The sequence below is a fragment of the Strix uralensis genome, chromosome 5 (genome assembly GCF_047716275.1).
Source record: "Strix uralensis isolate ZFMK-TIS-50842 chromosome 5, bStrUra1, whole genome shotgun sequence".
NCBI lineage: Eukaryota > Metazoa > Chordata > Aves > Strigiformes > Strigidae > Strix > Strix uralensis.
In genome coordinates, this window is record NC_133976.1 from 49,150,116 (window position 1) to 49,175,603 (window position 25,488).

Here is a 25,488-nt window from a genome sequence, read left to right on the forward strand (position 1 = left end):
AAAAAGTCTCTCGAAAACCAATGCACTGACCTATGCTGCTGTTATTTCTTGCTTTCAGTACATTTATGAATAAATACGAGAAAGTATGATAGATTCATAGGATCAGTTTTAGGATAGTGGTGTTTTTCCATTCATGGTGACATTTTTATTTACTCTAAAGCATCAACCTACCACAAAAACTTCTATTAAAGTTAAAATCATTACCAATAACCAATTCTTGAGATGTGTGCATTCTCCATCTATAAAACTAAGGTTCCTTAACTATATGTTAGTTGTAGTCACTTCACTTAGTCACTGCTACATGCCATAATCCCAACAGCTACAAGCAGATACTCTGGTGCAAGCACACATTTTGTACAAAAATGCTTTTAGGAGTAACCAGTGTGTTCATTGCAGGAAAACAAAAAACAAAACAAAAGAGAGCAATGATGCTTTCATTTAAACAAAAAATAAGCAAATGCATCTGGTGTGAAGATTAATACAAACCTTCAGTAGTGACTGAGTAATTTTAAAAAGTTGTATCAGTTGTTCCAGAGTTTCAGTTTTTAGGTCTTTTCCATCAACCTAAGGAGACAGCATAGCGTTTTTATACAAATACCAATGAAATCCACGAAATAAATCATTTATGTATGTGATGGACCAGAGAGAGTTTAGGGAAGAATGTGTAACAAACCCCTTATGTTCTGTTTTCCCCTTGAGTACCTTGGATATAGTCTCCAGCAATCTGTCCGCTAATTCCTCTTGACGAGGCAGAGCATCTGGATCAACTTTCATAAGCTTCTTCCAATCTAAAATGGGTGCCATATCCAATTTATAATTTTTTCTGAAAATAAATTAAAATAACAGTTATCAGACATTAACAGTGCCAGTCAATTTTACGTGAAATTATTTAAAGGAGGCTGGCCACTGAACCACACAAGATGCTTCTAATAACTGTATCAATTTTGTAACACTCACCAACACTGCGTTTACATTTTGGCCTACTTCAAACAAGAAAACTATAGTAAAACCATTTTTTCTTTAAGTTAAAAATCACATTGTGTATACCCAATGAATTTGTGACACTAATAGTGAAGATCAGGACACATGTGAAACCTCTGTTTTAACTTCAATATCCTTCTTTCCCCCCCCCCGCCACCTCTCAATGCGGTATTTTTATGTTAATGAACAAACACAACTGGATGTCCTTTGAATCAGCCCTTTTAGGATAAACATCTCCTTACAGTCACAAAATCATTATTTCTAATATTTAAAACAACCAACACCTGCTTTCGTTTGATACTATGAGCATCCATTTGACATTCCTTTCTAAGATATTAAACTCCTGTATTAAATAAATATCCTTTCCTTTTGATTAGATTACCTGAGCTGATAAAGGACAGTAAACAACCCGGAAACTGACAAAAATCTGATCAGAAAGTGGTGCAAAGTTTTGTTCTGCTGCTTACCTACTAGTTGCTGTGGGCCACAATGATTTCTAATATACCTGACAGTCAATGCAGTATCTGAAAAAGGCAGAAGGGATTGGAAGTCTTGGATTATTCTGTTATCTGGAGCTGTCTCCAGGCTTTCTTATCAGTATTTCAAAAATTAGATTCTGCCAAGTTTAAAACAGATCATTTTTTAATCCACTTATTGCCCTAAATTATGAATATGGCATAAATGGTTAAGAAAATTTAGAAAGAAATAAAACTAACTAGAACATTAAATTCATTGTTATTCAAAAACTAATGACACAGGAGGGACATATATTTTATAGAAAAAAAAATCAAGCTCAATCAATAACTGTAACACTGCTCTATGCTGACCACGATATTTTGAGATCTGTTTCATCATGCACCCTTGTCCATCATTCAGCAGCTAACAACTGAAAATTCCTTTCTTAATGAAAGGCTGAGCTTTCCCAAAAAATATGCTTAAGCAGTCTGAAAGAGCTGTGAGACTTTGAAATCCAGCTGTATGCTTAAGGGAGGATAAAAATCAACTATTCCTCATCTTTTCTGAATAAGTGAACTACTTGAGAGCTCCTCTATATTTACCATTTCTTCAGTGTTTACTAAGTGTTTTAGAAAACAAGTATACCATATAACCCATGACTTTGTAAGGATGACATCATCTATACATTTTTGCTTTTCTGCTTTGTCATAGACAACAAAGGAAAATATGGGAAAATCACATGCAGGTGCATACTGATCTTGGCACTCCTTCTTCAGTTAATTGAGTATCACTTGATTTCACTAACATACTTGTTTAAGGGTTAACAATGAGATATAGGAAACACGGGTATGAAATTCCCGACAATCAAAACTATTCTGAAAGCAAATACACAACCTTACTACCGTCAATCTTTTCCTACCTTCCATCTTTCAAATCTCTTCTTCTCTTATAATCTAACATCTTAAGACAGTATCAGTCCAAAAATTTTATCCAAAAGGAGAGATATTTGTACACACACAAAATAATCCAACTTCTTGGAAGACCAGACCATCTAGTAAGGTGTGGGAGGCACAACCTAAGCATGCACTGTGTATCACAGTATGTACATACTTAAGGACAATAAGAGAGAACTTATTTAATTGAAATTTTCATCATAAAATTGAGCTGATCCCTCTAGAACTCGTGCTTTTAGTTGACAGATGATCTGTGTGGTGAGACACTGAGATCACAGCTCTACAAAAAGTGTGAAATAGATGGGCCATTGACACTAGTTACCACAAGGTTTTCTTGATTTACTCAAGGAATCAAACATACATAAAATAGCCAGATGTTACAAAGTTCAGCAAGGGCAGATAGAAAAGGACGTCTGGTGGGCACGTTCAAGTACTATCAGAACAACAATAATGTCCTGTGCTGCCTACAGGAAAGAGGCAGCTAAACTACCATGATGATACCTTATCATCACAGTGAAATTAAGCACCGGTAGGAACAGCTGTTCTTTTTCCATAAAGGTGTGTATAACATGTAGCACAGTGTCAGGAATACTTGAGCAAGACTGAATACCAAGAAGCAGCATAGTCATGTGGGCAGCAGATGTGCTCTGCTAACTCTGTATTAGTTTACCAGAGCTAACCCAGCTTAAGCTACTTCTGATTTTCAAATTACATGATCCAGATTAGCTCTCATCTACTAGCTCCACGGACCACTAGATCTTAACTACAAAGCCCCAAACCAAATGAGATCTTGCGCAGGGTTCCTGTTTTCTTCTAATCTGTATATCCCAGCCCCAGGAGTGATACAGTGACAGATCGTGATCCTCCAGGATACTGCTGAGACACAATTTTGCCTCCATTTCATCTGACTCTGTTGAATTAACAAATTGCCTTATTTTGCGTCCACCTTCACAGCGGGGCGCAGCTGAGGCACCAGGCGAGAGCAGACACGGCGGGCTGAGACCTTCTCCGGGCACCGCACTGCGACGTTGCCTGCGCCCGGACGCTTCTGACGGGGACCCGCGGCCCGCCCGCAGGACCGGCCTCGCCCCGCCGTCCCCGGCCCAGCTGCCCGCGGCGCTGCCGGGGGAGCGGAGGCGGCCCCGGCCGGCGGCAGCGCAGGGCGCAGCGATTCTGGCTCCTTCCTCAGGGCTCCCCCCGCCCCTTGACCTCACCGCTCCCCGAGGTCGGCGGCGGCTGCTGCTAGGCGACACCATCAGACTCTTCCTGCCGGCTCCGCTCCCGGGGACCCGGATACTCGTAGGCGCGGGCAAGTCAACGCTCCCGCGGCACGACAGGCCCCACGGTGCCAGCCGGGCACTCCCAATGCCGAGGTATAGCCCGGCCGCGCAGGGGGGAGACGGGCAGGGCGCGGCGCAATCCCGCTCGGGCCAAACGTTTCATTCACCAGGACAGCGGGGCTGGGCCGCAACCCCGCCCGCCGGCGGCCGGCGTGTCCCGGCGTGTCCCGGCGTGCTGCGCGGCTCCCCCGGGACCGCAGCTCCCGGCGTGCCGCGGGGCCGGCCGGCCCGGGGCGGGCTCCCGGCAGCCTTTGCCGGCCGGAGGGCGGGGGGGCGCGCGGTGCCTGGCGGCGGCGGAGCGAGCTGTGGGCAGCGTCCTCCGCGGCCTCAGGTAGGGCGGCCAGCGGCGCGCTGGGGGGCTGCCGCCGCGCAGGCAAGATCTGGGGGGTGGGAGGCTTGAGTCCGGTGTAGCTGCTGCCCGCGATAGTTTCCCGCGGCGGCGGGTGGCCCTCGCTCCCCTGGCCGTGCCTTCCGGGCCTCACCCGTGAGCCCTCCGCGCCTGCTGAGCACCAGGCTGCGGTGCGGCCTGCGTCCCTGGCCGCGCTTCCGCGCCCTGGCTCGGCCCGCTCCCTTCCTCAGGCTTCCCGGCAGCGGCCGCTTTCCCGGCCCCCTTCGCCCCGGCCCTGGCCGTGGGTTTCCTGCCTCGGCCCGGGGCTGTGGGCAACACGCTCTTCCCTGCGTGAGCGGCCGAGCGGCGGGCAGCAGCACTGCCCGGGTATGCATGTGCTCTGCGTGAAAATTCGTAAGAGTCGGGGCCCAGAAGGCAGCTTGAGAGCGGTACAGGGAAAGATCGCATCTATGAAGGACTCGGATCCGTTGCGTACTGGTGGCCAGCGAGGAAGTCTGAGCGTTGGTAACGGTCTGATGGCCCAGAAAGTTTGGGAATCTGTGTTTTAACTGAATGTGTGTGAACACATCTTTTCGAATAAGAAAGGAAAAGCAGTAGCCATGCGAGGTGTGTGTATATTTTTGTGTTCATTCAACAGCTGTGGAGAGCTGAGCAGGATTTTTTTTTCTTAAGGGAAAGAGAAAGGTGATCATAGTATCATCTTTGGAATTTTGCCTTTTTCTGTATTATTCATTGTCTTATTTTTCTTTTCTATCTCTTGATTAGTGTTGGTATTTAATGAAGGCTGACAAGATGCGAGATGCTTGACACTCCTTAATAGTTAGGCAATTGTTCCAGTCATGGCATAACTCTTAATCTTGATTGAAAGTAAAGGCTCTTATACCTCAACTAGAGATTGGTTAGTTACAGCTCTAGGTTGGGTAAGAGAAGCAAGCTGAGTAGTTGGGGAAGGGAAAGAGACTGGATTAAATTTCATGAATGGGAAATGTTACTAAAAATAAAATTCATTGTGATTATGTGTAAAACAATGATTTTGTAGCAGGAGGGACTTTTACAGGTGGAGCGGATGACCCACAGGGAATAATGCTGCCTTGCTACAAGATGAGCTTTCAGGAAATGGATCCCCCTGTGATACAGAAAATAAAATAATCCAGTGATGTTAGGCTTCTGAATAGGAATGCTTTTTTTGTATCCTCTTCATCAGGTTAACAAGCTGTTAAGGCCAGTCTGGCTATTTAATGTGCTTTATTTAATGTGCTTCAGCATTTTTTGAGTGTTGTTCTGTGACAGAATCAAGAGAAAATACACTGTTACATATATCGGTAGTGAAACCACCTCTAGGTTATAATTGTGTAATGCAGCTAGTAAAGAAGATTGATGCAGAACTAAAAGGGGTTTTGAGGTGGGCCTGAAAACTTCCAAAAGTAAAAAAAGAGTGAAAAGAATGGAAGTATTAACCCCGCACAAAATAAGAAAAGCTTTAAAATACAGAATGGCTTAGGGCAAGTGAATTAGTTTTTCCTTTTTTTTCTGTGTCACATCTAATTGCGTGACAAACTTTGTACAAGTGGATCTTCTTTAAGTGGGAATACGTGCTTGTAGTTCTGGAGCCGAAGAACATTTTAGCTGCATAGTACACAGCTTGACCTACCCTGACAGAACAGTTAAGCATCCGTGTTAAACCACAGTTTTGTTAACAGTATGTAATTTCAAACAGCTAATACAAAAACTGAAATATGAAAGACCTAATGGAATGTTATTAAAAATACTGCAAGAAGTCATATACAGACCAAGTATACTAAATAAGGACATGTATAGCAAAGTCTAAAGGCTGTCTTTTCAGGTTATGCCACCCATGTATCTTTTGTTCTTTTATTCTTCAAGTTAACAAACGTGCAGTTTCTGCTGTTGTATTTCTAGAACACTGAGATTGTCAATCAGCATTATTTTAGAGATGCTATTTTTGCATCAGTGTCCTATGAGGAAACAAATCACGTTTTAGTTATTCTAAATATAAAAGGTATTATTTTGTTACTGCTTGAATGTAGCGAAAAAACCCCAAAAACCCTAAAGGTCTGACTTTGAAGTGTGAGATCCTGTTAATCATTTTAAGCTATAAAATACCTTTAAATAAAAAACCTACCTGTGTGGTTTGTATTTCAGCTGACTGTTGCACCAGTTCCACTGAACAAATTGAAGCTAAACCACAGCTAAACCAGTATCATCTTCTCACCCGTTTTTAAATTGTTTTATGTTTTGATCCTTGTTTGTACCAGAGTACCCTAAAATGTCCCCAGTGTTAGTTCAGCTGCTTGGTTGCCACCAAGCTCTTCACAGTCTTCCCTCTGGGAAATCTTCCCTCTGGCCTGCAACACATGTTCTGACTCCATGTCAGATGCCATTCCTCATCTGGTTGATCTTTCAGAACAGTAGGAAGAGAAGGTTGGGGTCCGCTGCCTTGCTGGGGAATGTAGAGTACTTCAGATTAGTCCCGTTCCTCTTGATCCTGTAGTATTTGCAGAGGAAGGTTGCCACAATAAAACTTTTCTTGTTATATTCATTCTTCCCTAGGATCTCAGCAAGATGAAAGGGGAATCCAGGAATGTTTTGCATTCTTCTTCCTCCCATTTTCCCAAATACTACTTGCCTTTTCCAATATGAGATTCAAGCCCAGTCATTTAAATCTCAGCGGTGCATCTGAGTTGTTTTATACTGGAACTGTATCTTGGAGTGACATTTTTAAGGTAGATTTAAAGGCTGTGTTGGAAAGGGACAACAGAAACAAAATGATGATTTCTTTCTGTCATTAAACACTTGTATCAAATCAGCAGAAAGAATATTCACTTTAGCCAAAAATAAAAATACAGAAGGGATAGCAAGTAGGCAAGAGAAATAAGGACATTAGCAGAGCTTCACAATCTGAATTAAAATGCCATTTTTAAGTGACTATGCTACTGGGTTTGGTAACCCATTTTGTATATATCTGCTGATACTCATCAATACAGCCACCAGCTCTTAGATGAACTTGTTGCTCACCTGTTTAAAAATAAAAATAAATCTGGGAGTGTTTTTAACAGTTCTTTGTTTTCTTCCACCTTTGGTAATTTGATGGTTTTCTGTGTGAACTGTAAATGTGTGTTAAACAGTTCAGGACCTTCAATAGTTGTCAAAGTGCATGTCTTCAGAGTAAATGAGATGCAGACTATTTTTTGGCAGCTCCTTTGGTATGTCTATCTCTTCACTGGCTTTAGAGCTCCAAACAGGAGAGTGGGAAGTCCACATTTTATGATTAGGTATGTGCATAAATGCTCATTAGTTTGTTTTCAAAGCTTTTCAAGAAACTGCCTGATCCATATGCAAATTGCCTGGTTTTTGTTTCCAGCAGCCTAATTAATATAACACAAAATTAAGTTCCTTGAGATTTACATAATAATTATGCTCCACGTTGCACACACAAAGTGCTGCTTATTAAAATGACTCTGGAGTTAGACTGTTGCCTCATCATGACTGATGCTTACATCGTCATCTCCAGAGAACAGTTGCAGTTTGGTTATGGTTGAAAATGCTAACATCTGGGTATAAATGGAAATATTCTCCGTGAGCTAAAAAAAAAAAAAATCTTTAGATTTGTAGTAGCTAATGTTGTGTTATGGACAGTGAATAAGGTGAATTTTAAAAAAAGTTTTCTGACAGCTTGAACTGACTTTCAAAATACAGTCTGTATCAGAAGTTGCAAATATCAATAATATGTCAGTTACGCTTTCAGGGGTGGTAAGAGCTTTAATACAAAAAGTGGAACAGGTTGAAACTGCGATTGTGACATCTGTTTGAGATTAATTTTAATGATCATATTTGTTCCTGTCTTTGTGAAAATCCTGAGCAGGATTAGGTGGACTGTACAAGTTTTTTTCCCATACGGAAGTGCCATGGTTCTCAAATTCTCTATTACTGCCACTACCCGTGTCTTTTTCTGTAAGGAAAAAGAAAGTGACTTGCATAGAACATTTTCTTTGAAGTAGGATTGATCAGAACAGAAGTAGTTATTAATGTCCTTCAGAGTGTAAAAGCACCATTACCCAGTAGAAGAAAAATTTTAAATGTATGTTTAAGTTTCTAAAGTTAAGTAGTAAGATGTGTCTAATCAACACAAATACATTTGTTCCTGCAAGGGTCTGTTGTTGATGTAAGAAAGCAGATAGCATGTTCATTAGGTGATAGCTAATTATGGAGTGCTCTTTAAATAGCTATTGCATATTAAGGCATTGTAGCTGTATCCCTGCCTAAATACATACTTCATAATTTTTCCTAAATTCATATGGGCAGAAAATGGCTTCAACACTCCCAAATCTCCCAACTGAGAATAGTTTTAGAACATCACTATGCATTTTTTATATGTGTTGATTTTTTTTTTTGTGCAGACTACTATATTTTGCTGTATGTGTTGCTAAACCTTCTGTAGTGTCACTGATTTGGTAGTATTGTAGAGCAATATTTTGTTTTCTTTTCCAAAAGTGTTTTGGTTTGGGGGGTTTTGTTTTGGTTTTTTTTCTGTTATGTCTTATTCATGTCTGTAATTCTTAAAAGGAGAGACTGGATGAACTGGTAGAGGGTTCTCAAGAAATTGGAAGAGGAAAACTACATACCTTACAAGCCAAACCTGCTCAAGAGCTCTGCTTCTTGTCTGTCCTCTCCACTTAACGTCTCTGTACACGGGTGAAAACAGCACAGTGCAAAATGCAGACTTCTGTGCCAAACAGCTTGAGAAAATTAGACTAACAATCAGGTGTTTTGCACAGCTTGGGCATTCAGGTTTTCCACACTGGACTCTCATGATCATGCAGTTTCTGTCTCACAAGGCTTATCTTGGTGCTTATTGTTCTCAGCTGTTTATTTTTCATGATGTGGCCAGATACTGTTGTAAATTAAAACATCTGACAGAAATCTTAGTAATAAAGTATGCATCTGTTCTGATTTCATCTGGTCAAATGGGGGGTTTTATGTCTTTTCCATAGACCATGAACAAACTGGCAGTCATACAGCCAGAGGTGGGGTTAAGGTATCTGATGGACACTCTTACAAGCTGTAAGAGTAGCAGGTAGGTGAGATGAAAAAGTAGCTTGAGGGACAGTCAATCTGTTTACATGTGTTGGAGCAGTCAGTGATGTGGTTCTCCATCACAGCAAGCCTGTGTTAACAATTTGTTAGGCAGTGTTTTACAGGTATTTGTCAATACATCCATCACTGGAGGTGGTGAAATACCGGCACTTGCAAGACCATACTTGATAGCAAATTGCAACATGTCAATTGGGCAAGTAGGGGAACATATCCACTCACCTGAGGAGCCCAATCATACCAAGGCTTCAGCAGCCTCTTGCAAATCTGTGATCTATGAGGTTCTCAGTTTTGCATACTCCTTATATGGCTTCTTTCTTTCCAGTATCAAACTGATGACAGATTAGTTGGCGTGAAGAGTGTTGGCTGCCAAATAGCAATTGCTGTTTTCCACTGAGATTAATGGCAGACATACTTTTACCTGGCTTTCCAAGTACAAGTGAGCTTTTGTAAGCCTCCCCCTGTTTTAGTCTTGCATCCTCAACATGTTGATGATCATTCCAGGTTTGGAGCTTGGAGTTTGGTGGTAGACCCAGCTGTAGTAGCTGATAAGAAGTAATAGTTCTAATGGTTAGCCTTCCTCAAAATTTGCCTTGTTATGCTAACGTAAAGGACTGCAAAAACATCTTTTCCATAGTTATGCTTTAATTCAGCAAGAACATTAAACTACCCTGTAATCAGACCAGGTGGAAAAAGTACTTTTCCTAACTATGTATCTTCACAGTATATTTCAGAAAAGTAAGACCTCAGAATGCAAGTCAGAAGTAGTAAAGTATCTGTGCCTCAGTTTTGTGTGATCTGTAGATTGTACATGGCTTTGCATTTCCTGTTTTTCTCTTTGTGCTTGCCCTGGGAACAGATTGCTGGAAAATGGGGGCTCTTACAGATTTCCATTATGTCTGTTGCCAAGACCTCCTAGTGCTTTTGCACACAACAAAACTTTGCGAGGGGTATGGTGTCATACATTTGAGGTTACCAAGCTTGGCACAGTTCAAGCAGTGTGTTCTGTGTCTTGCTGCTAAAACCAGAACAGTGCATTTTGTTGCATATGTTCATTCCTTACAGTAAATTTAAGTTTGTTCAGAATTGCCTGTAGGGTCTGTGGCTCAAATACTTGGCTTGAAAGAACAAATTATAGCCATGTATTTGCAGTCATATCTGTGATTGAAATGTGCATGTAATGGAGGGGGTGAAGTGCAAATTAAAAAATTGTGATGTTAAAGGGGAATTTTTTCTGGAGTTCTCAAACAGGGTTCTCTGATGGTGGGCTAGCTGCTTAAACCTGACTTTGGATGTGGCTAAAATCTTAATTTCTTTATGCCCAAGAGGTCCCTTTCATTCATATGAAATCAGTCTTTTCCCTACTGTTGGCATGTAGGTAAATGTAGCTCTGTCAGGGAACAGCATGGTCAATAGTGGTGTAAAATTAGAGTTCTGGGTGGAAGAAATACTAAAAACTTGGAGCAAAAAGAAAGCCTTCTGAAAGTATCAGACTTGCCTAGGATTAAGGGATAAGAAAAGTAGCTGTCTTGACATGTATTCTGTGTAGGGAAAAGTAAAAACCTACAAAAAGTGGTTGAGGAGCTAGCAATTAAGGTTGGTTAAGCTTTTCTTTTTGATAGGAGGCTGTACTTAGGAATCTATCCTTTTTTTTCCTAGTTGGTTAGCAGTAGCTGTTTCTGAAATAGGGTTGTTAAAGAATTACCTAAGAGTTACTCTTTGATATGCAAAGCAGTATCTGCAAGGGCTTGATGGTTCAACCAGTAAATTTACATTGTTAGTAAAGTCTCAAGTCATCAAAAACCTATTCACCTTGTGATGCTTTTTCTTAAAGGACAAGTTTAAATAAACCTTATGGTTGGTTCTGTGTGGCAATATTGTCCCATTAATTTTTGGAACACCAGATTTAAAAGATGTATGTTGGAAAATCATTACATGTTCATTGTAGGTCCTTTTTAGATGTCACTACTTTTATGTAGAACTAGTGAACTTCAAGAAACAGGAATTGCACTGTTCAGAAGCTGTTGCAAACAAGGAATTCCAAACTCTTTGTAGCAGGGTGAGAACCAGCAGTTTCTTCTCCACATTCTTGGGGAGGAGGAGATGACACTAAAAAACTTTCGTGAGTTGAAGTTCAGAAGTGGACTGTCTTTTCATGTATTCCTGCAGTATGCTTTGTTTTCTTTTTTTTTAATAAGATTTCTCTGGCTGCAAAGACAACTGTAAATATGTTCATACTTAATCTTGGCTTAGTGTTTTAAACTACTCTTATCCAGCCTGGCAAACAGATGTAGCAGCATCATTTAACATTGTTTTTTTCCTTTTTTTTTTTTTTTTTTTTTAATTACAAAGGTGGTGGCAACTTTGTAAAAGGCTCTTTCTCGGTTGAAGTAACACCAATAGCCAGTGCTTCAAGTACTACAAAAGGAAAAAAAAAAGCTCGTCACTGCCATTATGTGAGTAACACTGAATGGATTGGTTTGATTCCTTTTTAAATTATCTTTGTGCTGGTTTTTAGCTTAACTGCACCTGTATCTTCTTGTATGTGTATTCCTTCCTGTACCACTGCTCTTTTACCACTAGTTATGATAGGTGATTGTCGTGTTCTCAGGCCCAGGCTGCAAACCACAGCTGAGATTACCTATCTGGATGAGCTGTCTCTATTATCCTCTAACAACAGGCCATATACTTAAATCTGAACACAATTTAAAAAACCCCAACAAGCCAAAGCAAAAAAAGAAATCACCAGCATTTCAGGGTTTAGGACAACAAAGCAGACTGTATCTTCCAAATAACTCATCAGATTTGATGTGTGACCCCTGGTAGACATAAGGCTGATGTTTTTACATATTTGTGGATCCACATTATCCAGCTAATATTAGCTGTTCTGTGTCCCTACAGATGTTAGTCCTCTCTAATTTTGGGGAAAATGCTGTATATATTTGTTCAGTCATCTCTCCTTCTCAAAACTTAGTCAGTGTGTTCAGCTGTCTGTAGCTTTTCAATATCTTTGGTGCCAGCAATTGACAGTAATCCGTGCTCTGTCAGCCAGTGGTCAAAAAGAATGTCTTTGACCTGTAGTTACCTTCTTATTCTTCCAAGGCAGAACAGTGTTTTCTAACAACCCTGTACATAGTAATTTCACCTTTTGATCAGGTCACCCATACAGTATTTTTAAAATAATCATAAAACTGCTGTTTAGTAATTTCTGTGGCTTAGGAAGTTTATGCAAGATGAGAGAAAATAATGTAAGATAAAGTTCATTTGTAGTGTCCTTTTTGCATGCTATTTTTCTTTAGACAGGACTCTCATGAACATTCAGTGACATTGGAGCATTTGGCAGAGTTGAGAAAAAAATGACCTTTTGATGAACTTCTATGAAGAATGCAAATGAGCGAAGTGTGAGCTTCAATGGTAAATTTAGCTTTTTATTATTACTAATGTCCTTTTTTACCTGTTCTTGAACACCTATATTTATGAAGTTCAAGTTTCCTGTTTGTTCTTCAGAATGTTTGAAATTTGTTTTTTTAATTGCTTTTGAAATATTTTCAGAAACACCTTGAAACCTAAAAAACGTGAATGAATAATACACTGCCTTTTTGATGAGTTAGTATTTTCTGTCTGTATGTTAAATTACTCAAGGTTCTAGAGAACTTAATCTTCATAGTTCCCTAGTTTGCAGAGTCCACTTGAACTGCATAGCTGTCTGCTAAAAACTACATTACAATTTATCGTCAATCTTCTGTTTTTTAGCAAAATGAAATGTAGCAGTGTACCCAGTGTGCCTCACACAAGTGAGGGCTTTTTAGGTGTGAGACTTTTTAATGAGAGTATTTCTTTTAAACACTAAATTGTGTAAGACGGATGAGACTTGAGGAGAGCTTTCTATCTTACTGATTTGTAGTGTCATTAACTTCTAAAATACTGGATGTTGTAATCTGACTTTATTTATCAAGTTTAGTTTCAAACAGTAAAACTACTCATGTTTCTGTCCATATATTTCAGCTTTTGTCCATGAAAAGTCGTGGAGAAGATGGCTGATATAAGCCTGAAGGAAGCAGCACTAATAGTTGGTGTGGTGGCAGCCTGCTACTGGAACAGTCTCTTTTGTGGCTTTGTTTTTGATGATGTTTCAGCAATTTTGGACAACAAAGATTTGCATCCTTCTACTCCATTAAAAAATCTGTTTCAGAATGACTTCTGGGGCACTCCAATGTCTGAGGTAAACTGTTTGTGAAACATTTGGAGGCATTTAGGAAAAAAAAAAAAAAAAAACCTTACAGAGAGATTTTACACTTCTTTTCCCTAATGTGGTTTTAACAGAATAGTTTGTTTCTCATGGAATATGGTGTTAAGTGTTTTGTATTATAAGATCGGGAACTGATATCACTTATATTCCTTCCCTTTGTTCAATAAAAGAACTTGTAAGTAAATGAAGTCATAGATCATGCTTCAAGATGCTGTGTGTTATCTAAATCCCATATCAAAATTGGACAACTGACGATTTTCCTTTCTCCTCCTGCAAAAGCTAGACATTGACATACAAGGTTATTTATTTATAACTGCTGTCTGGAAGGAAAGATAACACTCCTAAACAACAAAGCTAGTAGTTAGAGAATGGGTATTGAATCCATTAAATTTATTTGAGTAAATATATTTATGTGATTTCAGAGTTTTTGGTTTGTAGCCCATGTAGAGTGGCTATGTTTTTATCTGAAAAGCTACATTGGCATTAAATTTGTTGATAAACATCATTAAATGGCAATGGCTAAAGGATTTACATATATTTTAGAAAGTTATACATGGTGTCATTATTGAACAAATTAATAAAAAAAATACCTGAATCATAGGGGGTTTTGCCTATCAAGGCATTCTGCCTTGTAATCTTCTCTTTTCTTACGTCCCTAACACACAGGGTTAGTTCCTTGTGAGACAGTAGTTGCTACAGTTGCTACAAATAGACTTTGATACATAATTTTCATATAACCCCATAATGAAGGTTCCAGACTTTTTCAGATGCCATCTAGTCCTTAGTCATTGAGAGTAAGTAGGTTCCTAAACTCCTCCTAGTAAGATTGCAAGTAGTATTTTTCAACATCGTTTTTACTCAAAAAAAACCCTAACCATGTGAAGTGGGAGAAAGCCAGTGTTGATTTTGCAGTTAAAACCAACTGAAAGGTTAATTTTAACTAAGTTAAGTCAGATTAATTTGGTCATTCGTGGCTTTTAAAATATTTTTTCCTATCTTGTGTTTTTGTCTGTTTGTATGTGCAGTTTGGTTCCTGTCATGTCCCTCCTCATCCCTGCCCCCACACCTCTCATTTTTTCCTTATATTTTCTTCCTTTGTTTTACGGACACATTCAGCAAAATATCAACAGGCTGTGGGTTGACAAATGCCTTTTGGGACAGGAAGATGGTGTTGTGTAGTTTTTAAAAGGGTTTATGAATGGAATAACTGGCAAAATAGACATAATGACTGGTAGACATTGAAAATATGTAGATAATACATTTAGCTGAGCGCACTGAATTTTTATTTTATGAAAAAACTGATCTAAACCATGAAGTGGCAGAGTAATCAAAATACTTGAATAGTACGTTAAAACTGAAAGTAGGAGAAATAGTCAGAATTAACTTCTCTGTTTAAGATTTTAATTGTAAATCGAGTTTTCATTTAATTCACTAGATTTTTTTAATTTTTTTTTTTTTAGTATTACTACTTTTCAGGTCTTTATTTTGAAGGTAGATGCCTGGGAGTAGAGAGGGGAATCATGTATGCATAGATTTTTAGAAAGATACTTTGGAGTAGAAGTCCCTTTGTAAGTTGGTGGTGACTGTTGATTTATTTATTTTCTTTTAGGAGAGGAGTCATAAATCGTATCGTCCCCTTACAGTTCTTACTTTTCGCTTAAACTACTTGTTCAGCGAGTTAAATGCAGTTTCTTACCACTTCTTAAATCTGGTCTTTCATGTGGTGGTTTGTGTAGTCTTCCTCAAGGTCTGTAAGCTTTTTCTGGACAACAGGAGCAGTGTAGTGGCATCACTGCTCTTTGCAGTGCACCCAATACATACTGAAGCGGTAAGTGTAACTGTGATGTGCTTAATTTGTCAAGCTGTGTTAATTAACCTTAAATTTCATGGCTTTGTATGTTTTTGTATATTGTAACTCTAAAAAGTGTGTGATTTTTACTTGTACTTACTCTGTCCTTTGCAATGATTGGTAGAGGTGACAAATTTTAATGCTTGGAGTTGTTTGGTATTCCATGCAGCTACTGAAAAATAACTGAAGAAGCATTAATCTAGTTATTAAATAACTTAGGTCTGCTATGAACATTGGCTTTTATGGTGATGGCTACTTTAGCTTACATAGATATTTGTGTTCTGTAGTGATTCATCCAGTATAATATTTTGCAAAAACTATGAATTCCTCTTAACTTCCAGAATTGCTAAGCACTCTCCTCTAGCTAATCACCAGGTCTGTTCTGTCCACTTTCTTACGTCAATATATCTATCTCAGCAGGCCTTTTTCTAGGATTGATGTTACCATGCTACATGCAGCTTAGTCCCATTCTGTTTGAACCTTCCATTTTTGAACATATAGGATATAAAGCAAGAGGAAATACATTTCTCACCTCTGATATTTACCTTTCGTTTGTTTCTGAAGGAGTTTTTCACTGCTATGAAAAGCCTTACTTATACAAGCTGTCTGATTATATACTTTTTAATGGTAAACCAGGCTTGCAATGTTGTGGAGTAAATAGAGTCTTGTGATCGTCGTTCATTAGGTTTGTTTCTGTGAGAAACACTGATAAAGCAGAGCTATGGAATTTCCTGCTGTTGTTTCTGCACCACTTAGGTTGGCTTTCTCCAGTTCACAGGTTTTGCAAAGTGCATTCTCAGTCTCTGTTACAGTATTAGCTGATTTTTCAGAAAACTATAAATGTTTAAACCTTTTGCTTCTTTGGAGGTGCTATCACATTTTTATTCATTTATTTAATGTGGTTTTTTTGGGAGGAAAGGGGGATATCTTTTGATATTAATAAAATGAAAAGGGTTTGCTCTTACTTTTATGTTGTGGATTTTTTGATCCTGATTTGTTTGGGTAAAGAGTTCGCATCTCTCTCTCACGTTCTGTAAAGACACAGATTCCTGTTAGTAATTCAGTAGCCTGCATCTGTGTATTTTGAGCAAATCTTTATAGGAATTAAGTTAATGGGGTTTATAATTGGCTGCTATTTGAGCTACTAGTACGTCCTTTCTAGAAGCTAGTAGCATGTTTAAAAATTCAGAAGTTAAACACCTAAAAATTATTGCTTGCTTTTGTGCTCGAAAGCACAAACCCCCATAAAATCTTGGGTAAAATATGGCTTAAATAATTTGTTAATTTCATTTGATTTCTGTTTCTTTGAAAAAACATGCTTTAAATTTCAAAGTTTGGCATTGCCTTTTTGTAATAAATGTGATAGTATCTTTACAGGAGCATTAGCAATTTGCTAGTGACTTATATTAGTGGTTCATGGTTCAGATCATCCTATGTAATTTTATCACTTTCCTTCCAAATACGATGATTCTTTATTATCCTTGAACTGTCAGATTGCATATGACAGTAACACAGTTGCTTTTAGTACTATGCAACAGAGTTAGCACAAAGTACCGTACAAAACATGGTGTAATGAAAGCTTATTGTGTAAGACAATGTATTACAAAGTTAGGAAGTAGTCATGAAAGTTTGGTAATAAGTGTGTAATCCCTGGTATTAGCCACATGAGGGCACTTTAAGACTATGTGAATGGTAGAACTTGGTGTCATACTTAAGAGTCTCTGAGCTTGAAGTGCAATTGTAAGTGAATTCCCCTGCTGTTGTACTTAGGTACTCAGTGAAGAATCAGTTAAGGGGTTTTCTTCCTCCTCCCCCCACCTTTTCCAATTTAAGTTTTCTGCTTTTGAGAAATAGTTCATTTTTTCCTTTCAAGTGTTTGCATTCAGAATTCTGCATAACATGCAACTAAGAAAGAATTCTTAGAGTTGGCAGTTGAGACTTGCACGCATGTGTAGAAGACAAAACAACTGGAAGTTTCTGTAATGTAGGTATTTTGGATGGTACCTTTTGTGTCTTTTACATTTGAAATGCATCTGATTTGAATTCCTTCAAATTAGTCTCCTACTTATTACTCCCCTGCACAAGAGTTTGAAACAGCAGATGCAATGCATAAACATTTCAAACCTTTACCTATTTTATGATAAAGGGATTTTTCCTGGAAAAGTTAGCAGAGCAGAATAAATAGAAACTAATTTTCTGCTTGACTTCAGAGAGGAGATGGACTCTTGCGTTGGTAATATATCATTTTCTGAGGAAGAAATTTTGAGGAAATGGGTTGAATAACAGCATCATAGTTTCATTTGTCCTTGTCTTTAGAATTCCAGGTCAGTCTTTCTAGCTGCTTTGCAACTGTTCTGGCCAGAGACATGTTGATCACCTTTACAGCTACGAGATGTCACACTTGCTTTAATAATGATCTCCTTTAACTGGTCTACAGGCAAAGTTTTCTTTAATTTCTGTATTAATGCTGGATAATTTTGAGGTCCAGACCAGGAATCCTTGAAACATCTTAGGACATTTTGGAAGCAAACACCTGTATATTATCCAAAATGTTAACGCAAATTCTGATGTCCTATCAGTTGTGAAACAGGCTTTGTGTGTGCACAATTCAGTGAGTCCTTTGGTAAATACAGACTACGCCCAACAGAAGTACCCGAGCATGATTTCAAATTGAGATTTGAATGCTTTTCTTTACACTGTGACCTTCGATATTGAGTTACTTTCTCTTTTTATGCTGTGCTGGATCAGTCATGCCTGACCAAGAACGTACCTAGCAATAAAAACTTCTAGTTGGGTCCAGATGTCTGAAAGTCAGTTTTTAGCATCATCGTAATTAAATGGTGAGCTATGAGATTTCCTTAGCTAAATATGACCGTCTGCCTCAGGATAGCATGCCATTTTTCAGCCAGTTTACTTGCAAAAATTTGGATGTAGAGGCATTATAGAATAGGACAAATGAGGAAGAAAGGCAGTCCTAAATGGTACTGTGGTCAGCACAGTGGCTACTGCAGTAACCATTAATATAGTGACCTGTCATCCATATCTGGTTGTTGGTTGTACCTTATTATTTTTTGAAAACAGCTCCTGAAATGGAAATTAATCTGTATTTCATTGGGGATTTTAAAACAACCTTCTGTCCTATGGATTTTAGCACTTCTCCAAATTTTCCTGAAGTCCATTCCTCTCTGCCTCATTACCAAAGGGGGCACTACCTGAAATTTTAATATTGCCAACCAAGTTATCATTCAGAAAACTGCCAGACCTGTAGTAAAGCCTGAGTCATTCTTTAACTCCATTGCACAGAACTTGCCATCAATTTATTCGTAACTCTTGACTGCTCAGCTAAGAGCTGCCATAGCACCAGTCAAGGGAATGCTTCTTTCAGATTCAGATCTGTTCAGTCAGTCAGAAAAGGTATGGACAAAAATAACAATCATAGTTTCTATATGCCACTGTCTGCAGGATGTATATGTGCATCAGTCCTGGTGAGGCTTCACTTATAGCTCCTATTTGTCTCCTGTTGGTGAAAGCTAGTTTCTTCCAGGTCTTATGAAGAAAGTAGTTGATAATGTGCCCAATTTCTGCCTCATTTCTCAGTTGTGCCCCTATCACCATTAAGGAGACATCAGCCACAGGTGGCCACCAGCCTTTCCTGTTCTTGAATTCAGTACTGATTGAACTGAAAGCAAGCAGCCTTACTCTTCTTAGCCTTTTTTGCTTGGTTTACAGATTTTGTTCATGCATATCCTGATAGTATATCAGTCATGCACTATTGTACTACTAGAGTAGTCACTAGAAGAATAATCTTGTTTTTTCTTCTTTTCAGGTAACTGGAGTTGTGGGCAGAGCAGAGCTTTTATCATCTATCTTTTTTCTAGCTGCTTTTTTGTCATATACAAAATCTAAGGGGCCAGATAATACCATAGGTAAATGATTGACAAATATATACATAATTTAATTTCTGTATCACTGATAATAGAGCTCTTAAAATGGTAATATGGGTGTATTGGTTATTCAGCAAGTTATTCACCCTTTAGCCCCAATACACCCATGTAATAGTACTTTCCGTTATAAATTGCTTTTTTTTTAATTTATTGAAGACTTAAGCACTTTTTCAGTTGTTTTGTAACACATAGAGTAAGGGACTCTTGCACTGATTTCTATTAGTGCATGTAAGTGGAAGTATGCTGAGATCCCTCACACAGTCACAAGTAAACTGCAAAGTTTCAGGCAAGATGTAGGAAGTTTGCCTCTTTTCCAAAGTTAAACTGACCCTGTGAAAATTCATGACTCCCTATAAAACATTCTGTTTGAAAAAGTGTTCTGGTGAATTACGAAGGATTGGGGGTTTTTGTTATCCTATCATGGATAAGTCTTTTGCCTTTCATTTAGTTCTTTCAGTTTAAGGGAGGCAGTTTAAAAATTGATACATGTATATTTTCTGTAGAGTAAAACTGGTAATCTTCCCTTTGATGACTAATGGCATACTGAATAAGCTTATAGAACATAACATGTTCAAACATGAGGAGCCAAAGACTTCACTTTCTAGGATAATTTACTTTATTAAATGTTTGGTTTTGTTGTAAGATGAAACATTTTCAACCATTTCTTTATTTGCAGTGTGGACTCCAATTGCAGTGACTGTGTTTCTAGTAGCTGTTGCAACACTGTGCAAAGAACAAGGAATAACAGTGGTGGGGATATGCTGTGTTTACGAAGTATTTATTGCTCAAGGGGTAAGCTGTTGAAAAATAAATTGGATTTCTTCTCAGGAGTTCTCTAATGAGACACTAAATACTTTGAAGTGTTGTATTTCAACACAGATTTTTGTCAGTTCAGACTATAGTTCTGTTACGTTTTTCAGATTTTTTTTGACTCAACTAATGTTTAACATGCATCGTTCATGGTGAGGGAATCCAATGACTTAAGTTTCCCTTTACATGCAATACAGAGATGTTAGCAAATATACTCAGTAAAGAATTGACATGTCTTAATGGAAACCTGAGGTTTTAGTTGACTTAGGTTTGCAAAGACTAACATATAACAGTCTTGACTGAAGTCTGTAGTGCATAAAGATGGGGCTTTATTTGTTTTTAATTCCTGTAGTAAAAATAGAGAACATATTATATGCAAATACATTTCATCACATTCTAATGAATAACTAGACGTTTTGGAGTAGTCTTATTTGAATCACTAGTTCTTATGAAATTTGTTGTTCTAAGAATATCTTTAAATTTAATTTCTAATCTGATAGGTTTCATTTAAGCGCTGATAAGTCTTTTAAGTTAATAGTAAGTTTTGTTTAGAGAAACAAGATGTTCCTGCAGTGAAATAATTCTTTACTTTTTAACAGTCAAACCTTGCAATTTAAAAATGTATGATTGCATATTCTAAGAAAATTTTCTAGTTTACTATTTCTTAATTACTTGAAGGAATATTTTGCAAAAAATGCACTAGTAAAAGCCAAAAGATTGTCCGTCTGGGGATACATACTCAAGGCTAAAATTTCAAAATCGCATTTTTTTGTGCTTACAGAAATATGTGTGTTTGTAACTATTGCCTTTGCAAGTCTAGTGAGTAAGCATATAATTTTCAGACTGGATTTCTAAGGAAATCACCCAGATATGACTGTACTTTTTGATGCACTCTTCCTTTCTTTTAGTAACTTTTGATCTGATCGTCAATTTCATGAAAGTTTAACAAGTTTGTGTTAGTCAACAGAGAAGAAAAGATAAAATCCAAACTTGGGCTTCTGCTGAGGGCACAGGTGTAGCATGAACTAAAAGTTTGACCTGTTCTTAAAAACATATCAATATCTGTAGTTCAGCCAAGCAGTATATGTGAAGCAATAGATCATCCCCAGCACAAGACATGAAGACATAGGGAAAGAGGTATGAAGGGAAGAAATTAGGGTATGTACCGGGCAACGTGCAAGATCATAATGTTCATGAGGCAGGGAGAGATGGGTTGCTGCAATAGAGGCATAAAATAGAAATCCACGTCTAATCACAAAGTGAATAGTATTTCTACCATTCCGAAGGAATTTTGTTTATAAGACAAGTTTTCAGAGGGCCTGATAATTCTAAAAATAGTGATTTCTCCTCTTAAAAATTTATTTCATGGTCATACTTGATATATTGAAATCTCTGAAGATGATACAGATATTTTAATCTGTCAGTGCAAAATACAGAACTACAGGCATACTATGTTTAGCTATGATAGTGTTAGCAAGAATACTTGAGTTATTTTTGTTAGAATGGTAGACTTCTTTTTGGGGTTGTCATGAAAACTCTTTGAGAAGCCGAGTTAAGTAATGGTTGGGAGCAGGCATTTAGAGAAAACCAAGAGAAAAATAAAAATTATTAGGTAGCTCATATTTATTGAAGGGATTAATGAGTCTGATTATAAACACTTTTTTCTTTTGCAGTACACCTTGCCAGTGTTGTTGGACACAGCTGTACAGATTCTTCGAGGGAAGGGCAGTATTCCTTTCTCTATGCTCCAAACACTGTTGAAACTCATTGTCCTAATGTTCAGTACACTGCTGCTTGTAGTTGTCAGAGTCCAGGTTATCCAGTCTCAGCTACCAGTGTTTACAAGGTAATAGTAAAGTGTCTTTTATTTACAGACACTGATAAGTAAGATGTGGCTTAATGAGGTCTGAATGAAATGGCAAAAAAACTTAAGTGTTTATTAACTTTTTTAATATTGGTAAGCAGTGACTGTACAATATTACATTTTTTGTGAAACTGATAAATTGTATATTCTGGTACCTGCTGACAAGAATGTCCAAAATACTGAGCTATCCAACCAGGCAATAATTTTTAAAAACTTACGGTTGTTTGTCTTAGTAATTCATAAATTCAGTGTTTTATTACTAAAGTATTTTTTGTTGGCTATGTGTTTGAACCTTGGCTGAATAAGGTTTTCCTGTACTGCATACAAAGTATTTTTGGGGGTGGGAGGTTAGGTACATACTATGCAGAAAGCATGGCTGTCTTCAGATACAGTGCTTGAAGATAAATCTATATGAATAATGTTAGAACTGAAAAATGATAATTTATCTTAAAAGTGTGTGAGCAATGTAGAAATACAAGAATCTAGTATTTTCCCTGGGGAAAAAAAAAAAGCAAACTGTTAAAAACATGAAGAAGGACTACTGAACCCAACCTCAGTTGTAAATCATTCTGTTTCTTCAAACTTAGGTTGATTATATCCTAAACCAGTTTCTTAAACTTGGAGGACACTCCATCCTGTGCTAAGATGAATCGTTGTGCATGGTTCCCACCTTACGCATCTGAAAAATGGAGGAAGATCAGGATATTGTACATGTCCATAATTGGTAGTTCTAGCTATGAATCTAAAGTTTGCTGGTTGCTGAGCACAAAGTGGATCAAGACCATATCTCTTTTCATTAAAAGCTCCTTTTTCTCCTTTCTTTTGCTTTAGGTTTGATAACCCAGCTGCTGTTAGTCCATCCCCAGCAAGACAGCTGACTTTCAACTACCTCCTCCCTGTAAATGCTTGGCTTCTTCTCAACCCCTCAGAATTATGCTGTGACTGGACAATGGGAACTATTCCTCTCGTGGAGTCTTTGTTAGATGTTAGAAATGTTGCCACCCTTACCTTCTTTTGCTTTCTGGGATCTTTGATTGTCTTCAGTCTCCGATATCCTGGGGATTCCTCCAAGACTGTATTGATGGTATGAATGATGCGTTGTTTTTGTCCTTTTTTTAAGAGTGTAAGTGGCTCAGGTGTTTTGGTCACATGTCTAACCTGCTGTGACCCAGAGATACTATTTGCATCTGCTTTGGGCCTAGAATGAACATATAAGAAAAAAGGAAGATTGTAGCAACAAAAATTGTTAAATTGCAATTAAGTATGTGACTCTGTCAAGGATGAGGTGGAGATGAATAGATGAGATGAGAATGAATATGCCCCTTGTTAGCTATTTGCAAAGTGTATTGCAGCCTTTGTCAGGTATTTGGAACTCAACTAACAAATAGAGGTTTTCAGTAGAATTTAAATACATTTTAAGGATTGGAATGCATTTCCATCCTGCAAACTGTCTACCTTATTTAAATGTCGGTAGTTGTGCTGTGTATTTAGCAAGTGACTTGGTTTTCTTTCTCATAGGTATAAAAGAAAAGGACATATTTTGGCATCTGGGAATATAAGTTCTCCTCTTTTGTTGTTCTTTTAAAAGGCACTCTCCTGTAGTCTTTTCCATGTTCTAAGGAAAAACTAATTTTGCCAACCTGTAAGATCAGTTCCTGTTTTTCAGTACTATATGACCTTAAAACTGAAATAGATTAACAGGAATGGATATTTTGGAGGAAATGGAAACGAGCAAACGAGCTAGTATTTTTTTCATCCAAACCTAGTCATCTTTTTGATTGCTTCCATTGCAGATTTTCACAAGATTAATGATTACCCGATACCATGTTTTTTATTAAATCAGTGGTGCAATTATGTGTACAACAAACCTGCATGCATAGATCTTAGTCTGCTTCAGAAATAATGTACTTTTTTAGTATGTAACTCAGCCAACAAAAGTTTCAGATGGGTGGGAATATTTATGCACAATTTAAGACTAAGAATTTCTTTGCTGATCATCTGACAAACTTCACTTCAAAGAGACCTAATATTATAGTTCTGACTCATGTGGTTTTTCTTGTCTTGTCACTGGAGCAAGGCAATTTGTTTCACTAGAAAATCTGGGAAAATGATTTGTAGTGTCGCTGAGGAAGCCTCTTGTCCTGAATTTGGAAACTGTATGAAGAAAAGAAATTTAGATGGCTTATTGATGTAATAAATGTGCAAGGTGACATATCCAGGAAAAAAAAAAGTAGTTTTACAGCACTTAAAAAATGTAAAGGAACAGTTTAATCTTCCTTCTTACATAAGATGAAACAACTTTTCTACAGCGCACTGATGGCAATAGAAATGTGAGTGGGGAGTGGTTCACTTCTTTTCATAGGACACCTCCTGAACTTTAAGGCTCTGTATTTCCCTACATTTGTTTACTCCCTACCCAGTAAATCTCAGAATAGGAAAGGGTTAATGGAATTGTCGGCATACATGATTGTAAATCAGTTAATTTTTGTTTGAGGGTAGGTTTTTTTATATTCATTGTTATTATTCCAAATGTTTTTTATAGGAAGGGTCTTCTGAGATCATTCATTCCAGCGTGTGAACTTCAATGTCACTTAACACAGTATAATCCTTGTTTGATGAAAGTTATTTTCCTTTAATATATACCTATGTTGTGTATATAACCTTTAGTACAATGCTGATCTTTTTCAGCCATAATATCTAAGTGCCTGGAAGCTAATTTTTTAGGAAATGAGAATGCAGTGTTTTATAGTTTATGTACTATAACATGCAACAACACTGTAGGCCAAAGCCTATTTCTGCATTTCAGTAAGCCATTAATGTCCTGATGTAGACTGGGTAGTCTGTCGGGAGGGAGAGAGTGGGAGAGAACAATTTCTTTCTGATGTGCTCTCAGTCTGACTTAACAGAGAAGTCATAGTACCATCTTTAAAGAAAAGAAAGTGAATCTTTATTTAATGATACAAATTTACACAGATTATGGCAATGTTCCAGATAACAATGCTGAATTAGTAGTTTTAAAAATTTTTTCCACACTTGGTTCTCAGTTCTGACAGTAAAAGCTTGAATTTGTGCTCGTCAAAATAAAAAACTACCCTGGCAGGTATGAATTCTATGTGCTATCCATATGGATGACATATGATATTAGTATAATGGTGGCTTCATCACAGTTAGTACCATGATTGATTGCACAATTTGATGTTTCACACTCTTAATGAGTGTCACTCTAAAGGAGTAATAAAGGACTTTGTAAAGAGCTTCTGCCATTACAAATCTTTAGCATCTTTTGGTTCTTCCAGTAGCTCAATGAGACCCTGAGACCCTGAGGTGTCATGCTGAAGCTCGATCTAAGGGAAAAGGTTGAAGTTACTTTTGTTTATGAGATCAGAAAAGGTACAGCTTTAGACCTTCTGCAGAATTAAAGATGTTTATTTGGACTTTGCAAAAAAAAAAAAAAATTTCAGAAGAGAGGCATCCAGAATGCAAAAGAGAAGGGAGATTGCAAGAATGTCTGAATATGTCTTTCTGTATTTGCTGATGTGGATATGGATTTGGTGCTGTACTGCTTGAGGGACAAGACAGAA

General features: G+C 37.9%; 2 protein-coding genes across 9 annotated transcripts in view; one reads left to right on the forward strand and one right to left on the reverse strand.

The window, feature by feature from the left end:
• CEP290 (centrosomal protein 290) overlaps nt 1–3,911 on the reverse strand; it is a 55,143-nt gene extending 51,232 nt beyond the window's left edge. For 3 of the 5 annotated variants that reach the window (XM_074870700.1, XM_074870701.1, XM_074870699.1), the window contains exons 1-4: nt 3,337–3,477; nt 1,449–1,505; nt 703–823; nt 487–564 (exon numbers count right to left, since the gene is read on the reverse strand). In XM_074870700.1, coding sequence (XP_074726801.1) covers nt 487–564; nt 703–804 — 180 coding nt within the window. In that variant the 5' untranslated portion in view covers nt 805–823; nt 1,449–1,505; nt 3,337–3,477. Of the gene's footprint in view, nt 1–486; nt 565–702; nt 824–1,448; nt 1,506–3,336; nt 3,478–3,604 lie in introns of those variants that run through there. The other 2 variants (XM_074870698.1, XM_074870702.1) reach the window with 2 other exon arrangements.
• TMTC3 (transmembrane O-mannosyltransferase targeting cadherins 3) overlaps nt 3,699–25,488 on the forward strand; it is a 33,962-nt gene continuing 12,172 nt past the window's right edge. Inside the window, exons 1-9 of one of the 4 annotated variants that reach the window (XM_074870704.1) lie at nt 3,699–3,763; nt 11,544–11,647; nt 12,491–12,605; nt 13,197–13,413; nt 15,050–15,268; nt 19,116–19,215; nt 19,910–20,025; nt 21,717–21,889; nt 22,739–22,991. In XM_074870704.1, coding sequence (XP_074726805.1) covers nt 13,225–13,413; nt 15,050–15,268; nt 19,116–19,215; nt 19,910–20,025; nt 21,717–21,889; nt 22,739–22,991 — 1,050 coding nt within the window. In that variant the 5' untranslated portion in view covers nt 3,699–3,763; nt 11,544–11,647; nt 12,491–12,605; nt 13,197–13,224. Of the gene's footprint in view, nt 3,764–3,943; nt 4,062–4,476; nt 4,686–11,543; nt 11,648–12,490; nt 12,606–13,196; nt 13,414–15,049; nt 15,269–19,115; nt 19,216–19,909; nt 20,026–21,716; nt 21,890–22,738; nt 22,992–25,488 lie in introns of those variants that run through there. The other 3 variants (XM_074870703.1, XM_074870706.1, XM_074870705.1) reach the window with 3 other exon arrangements.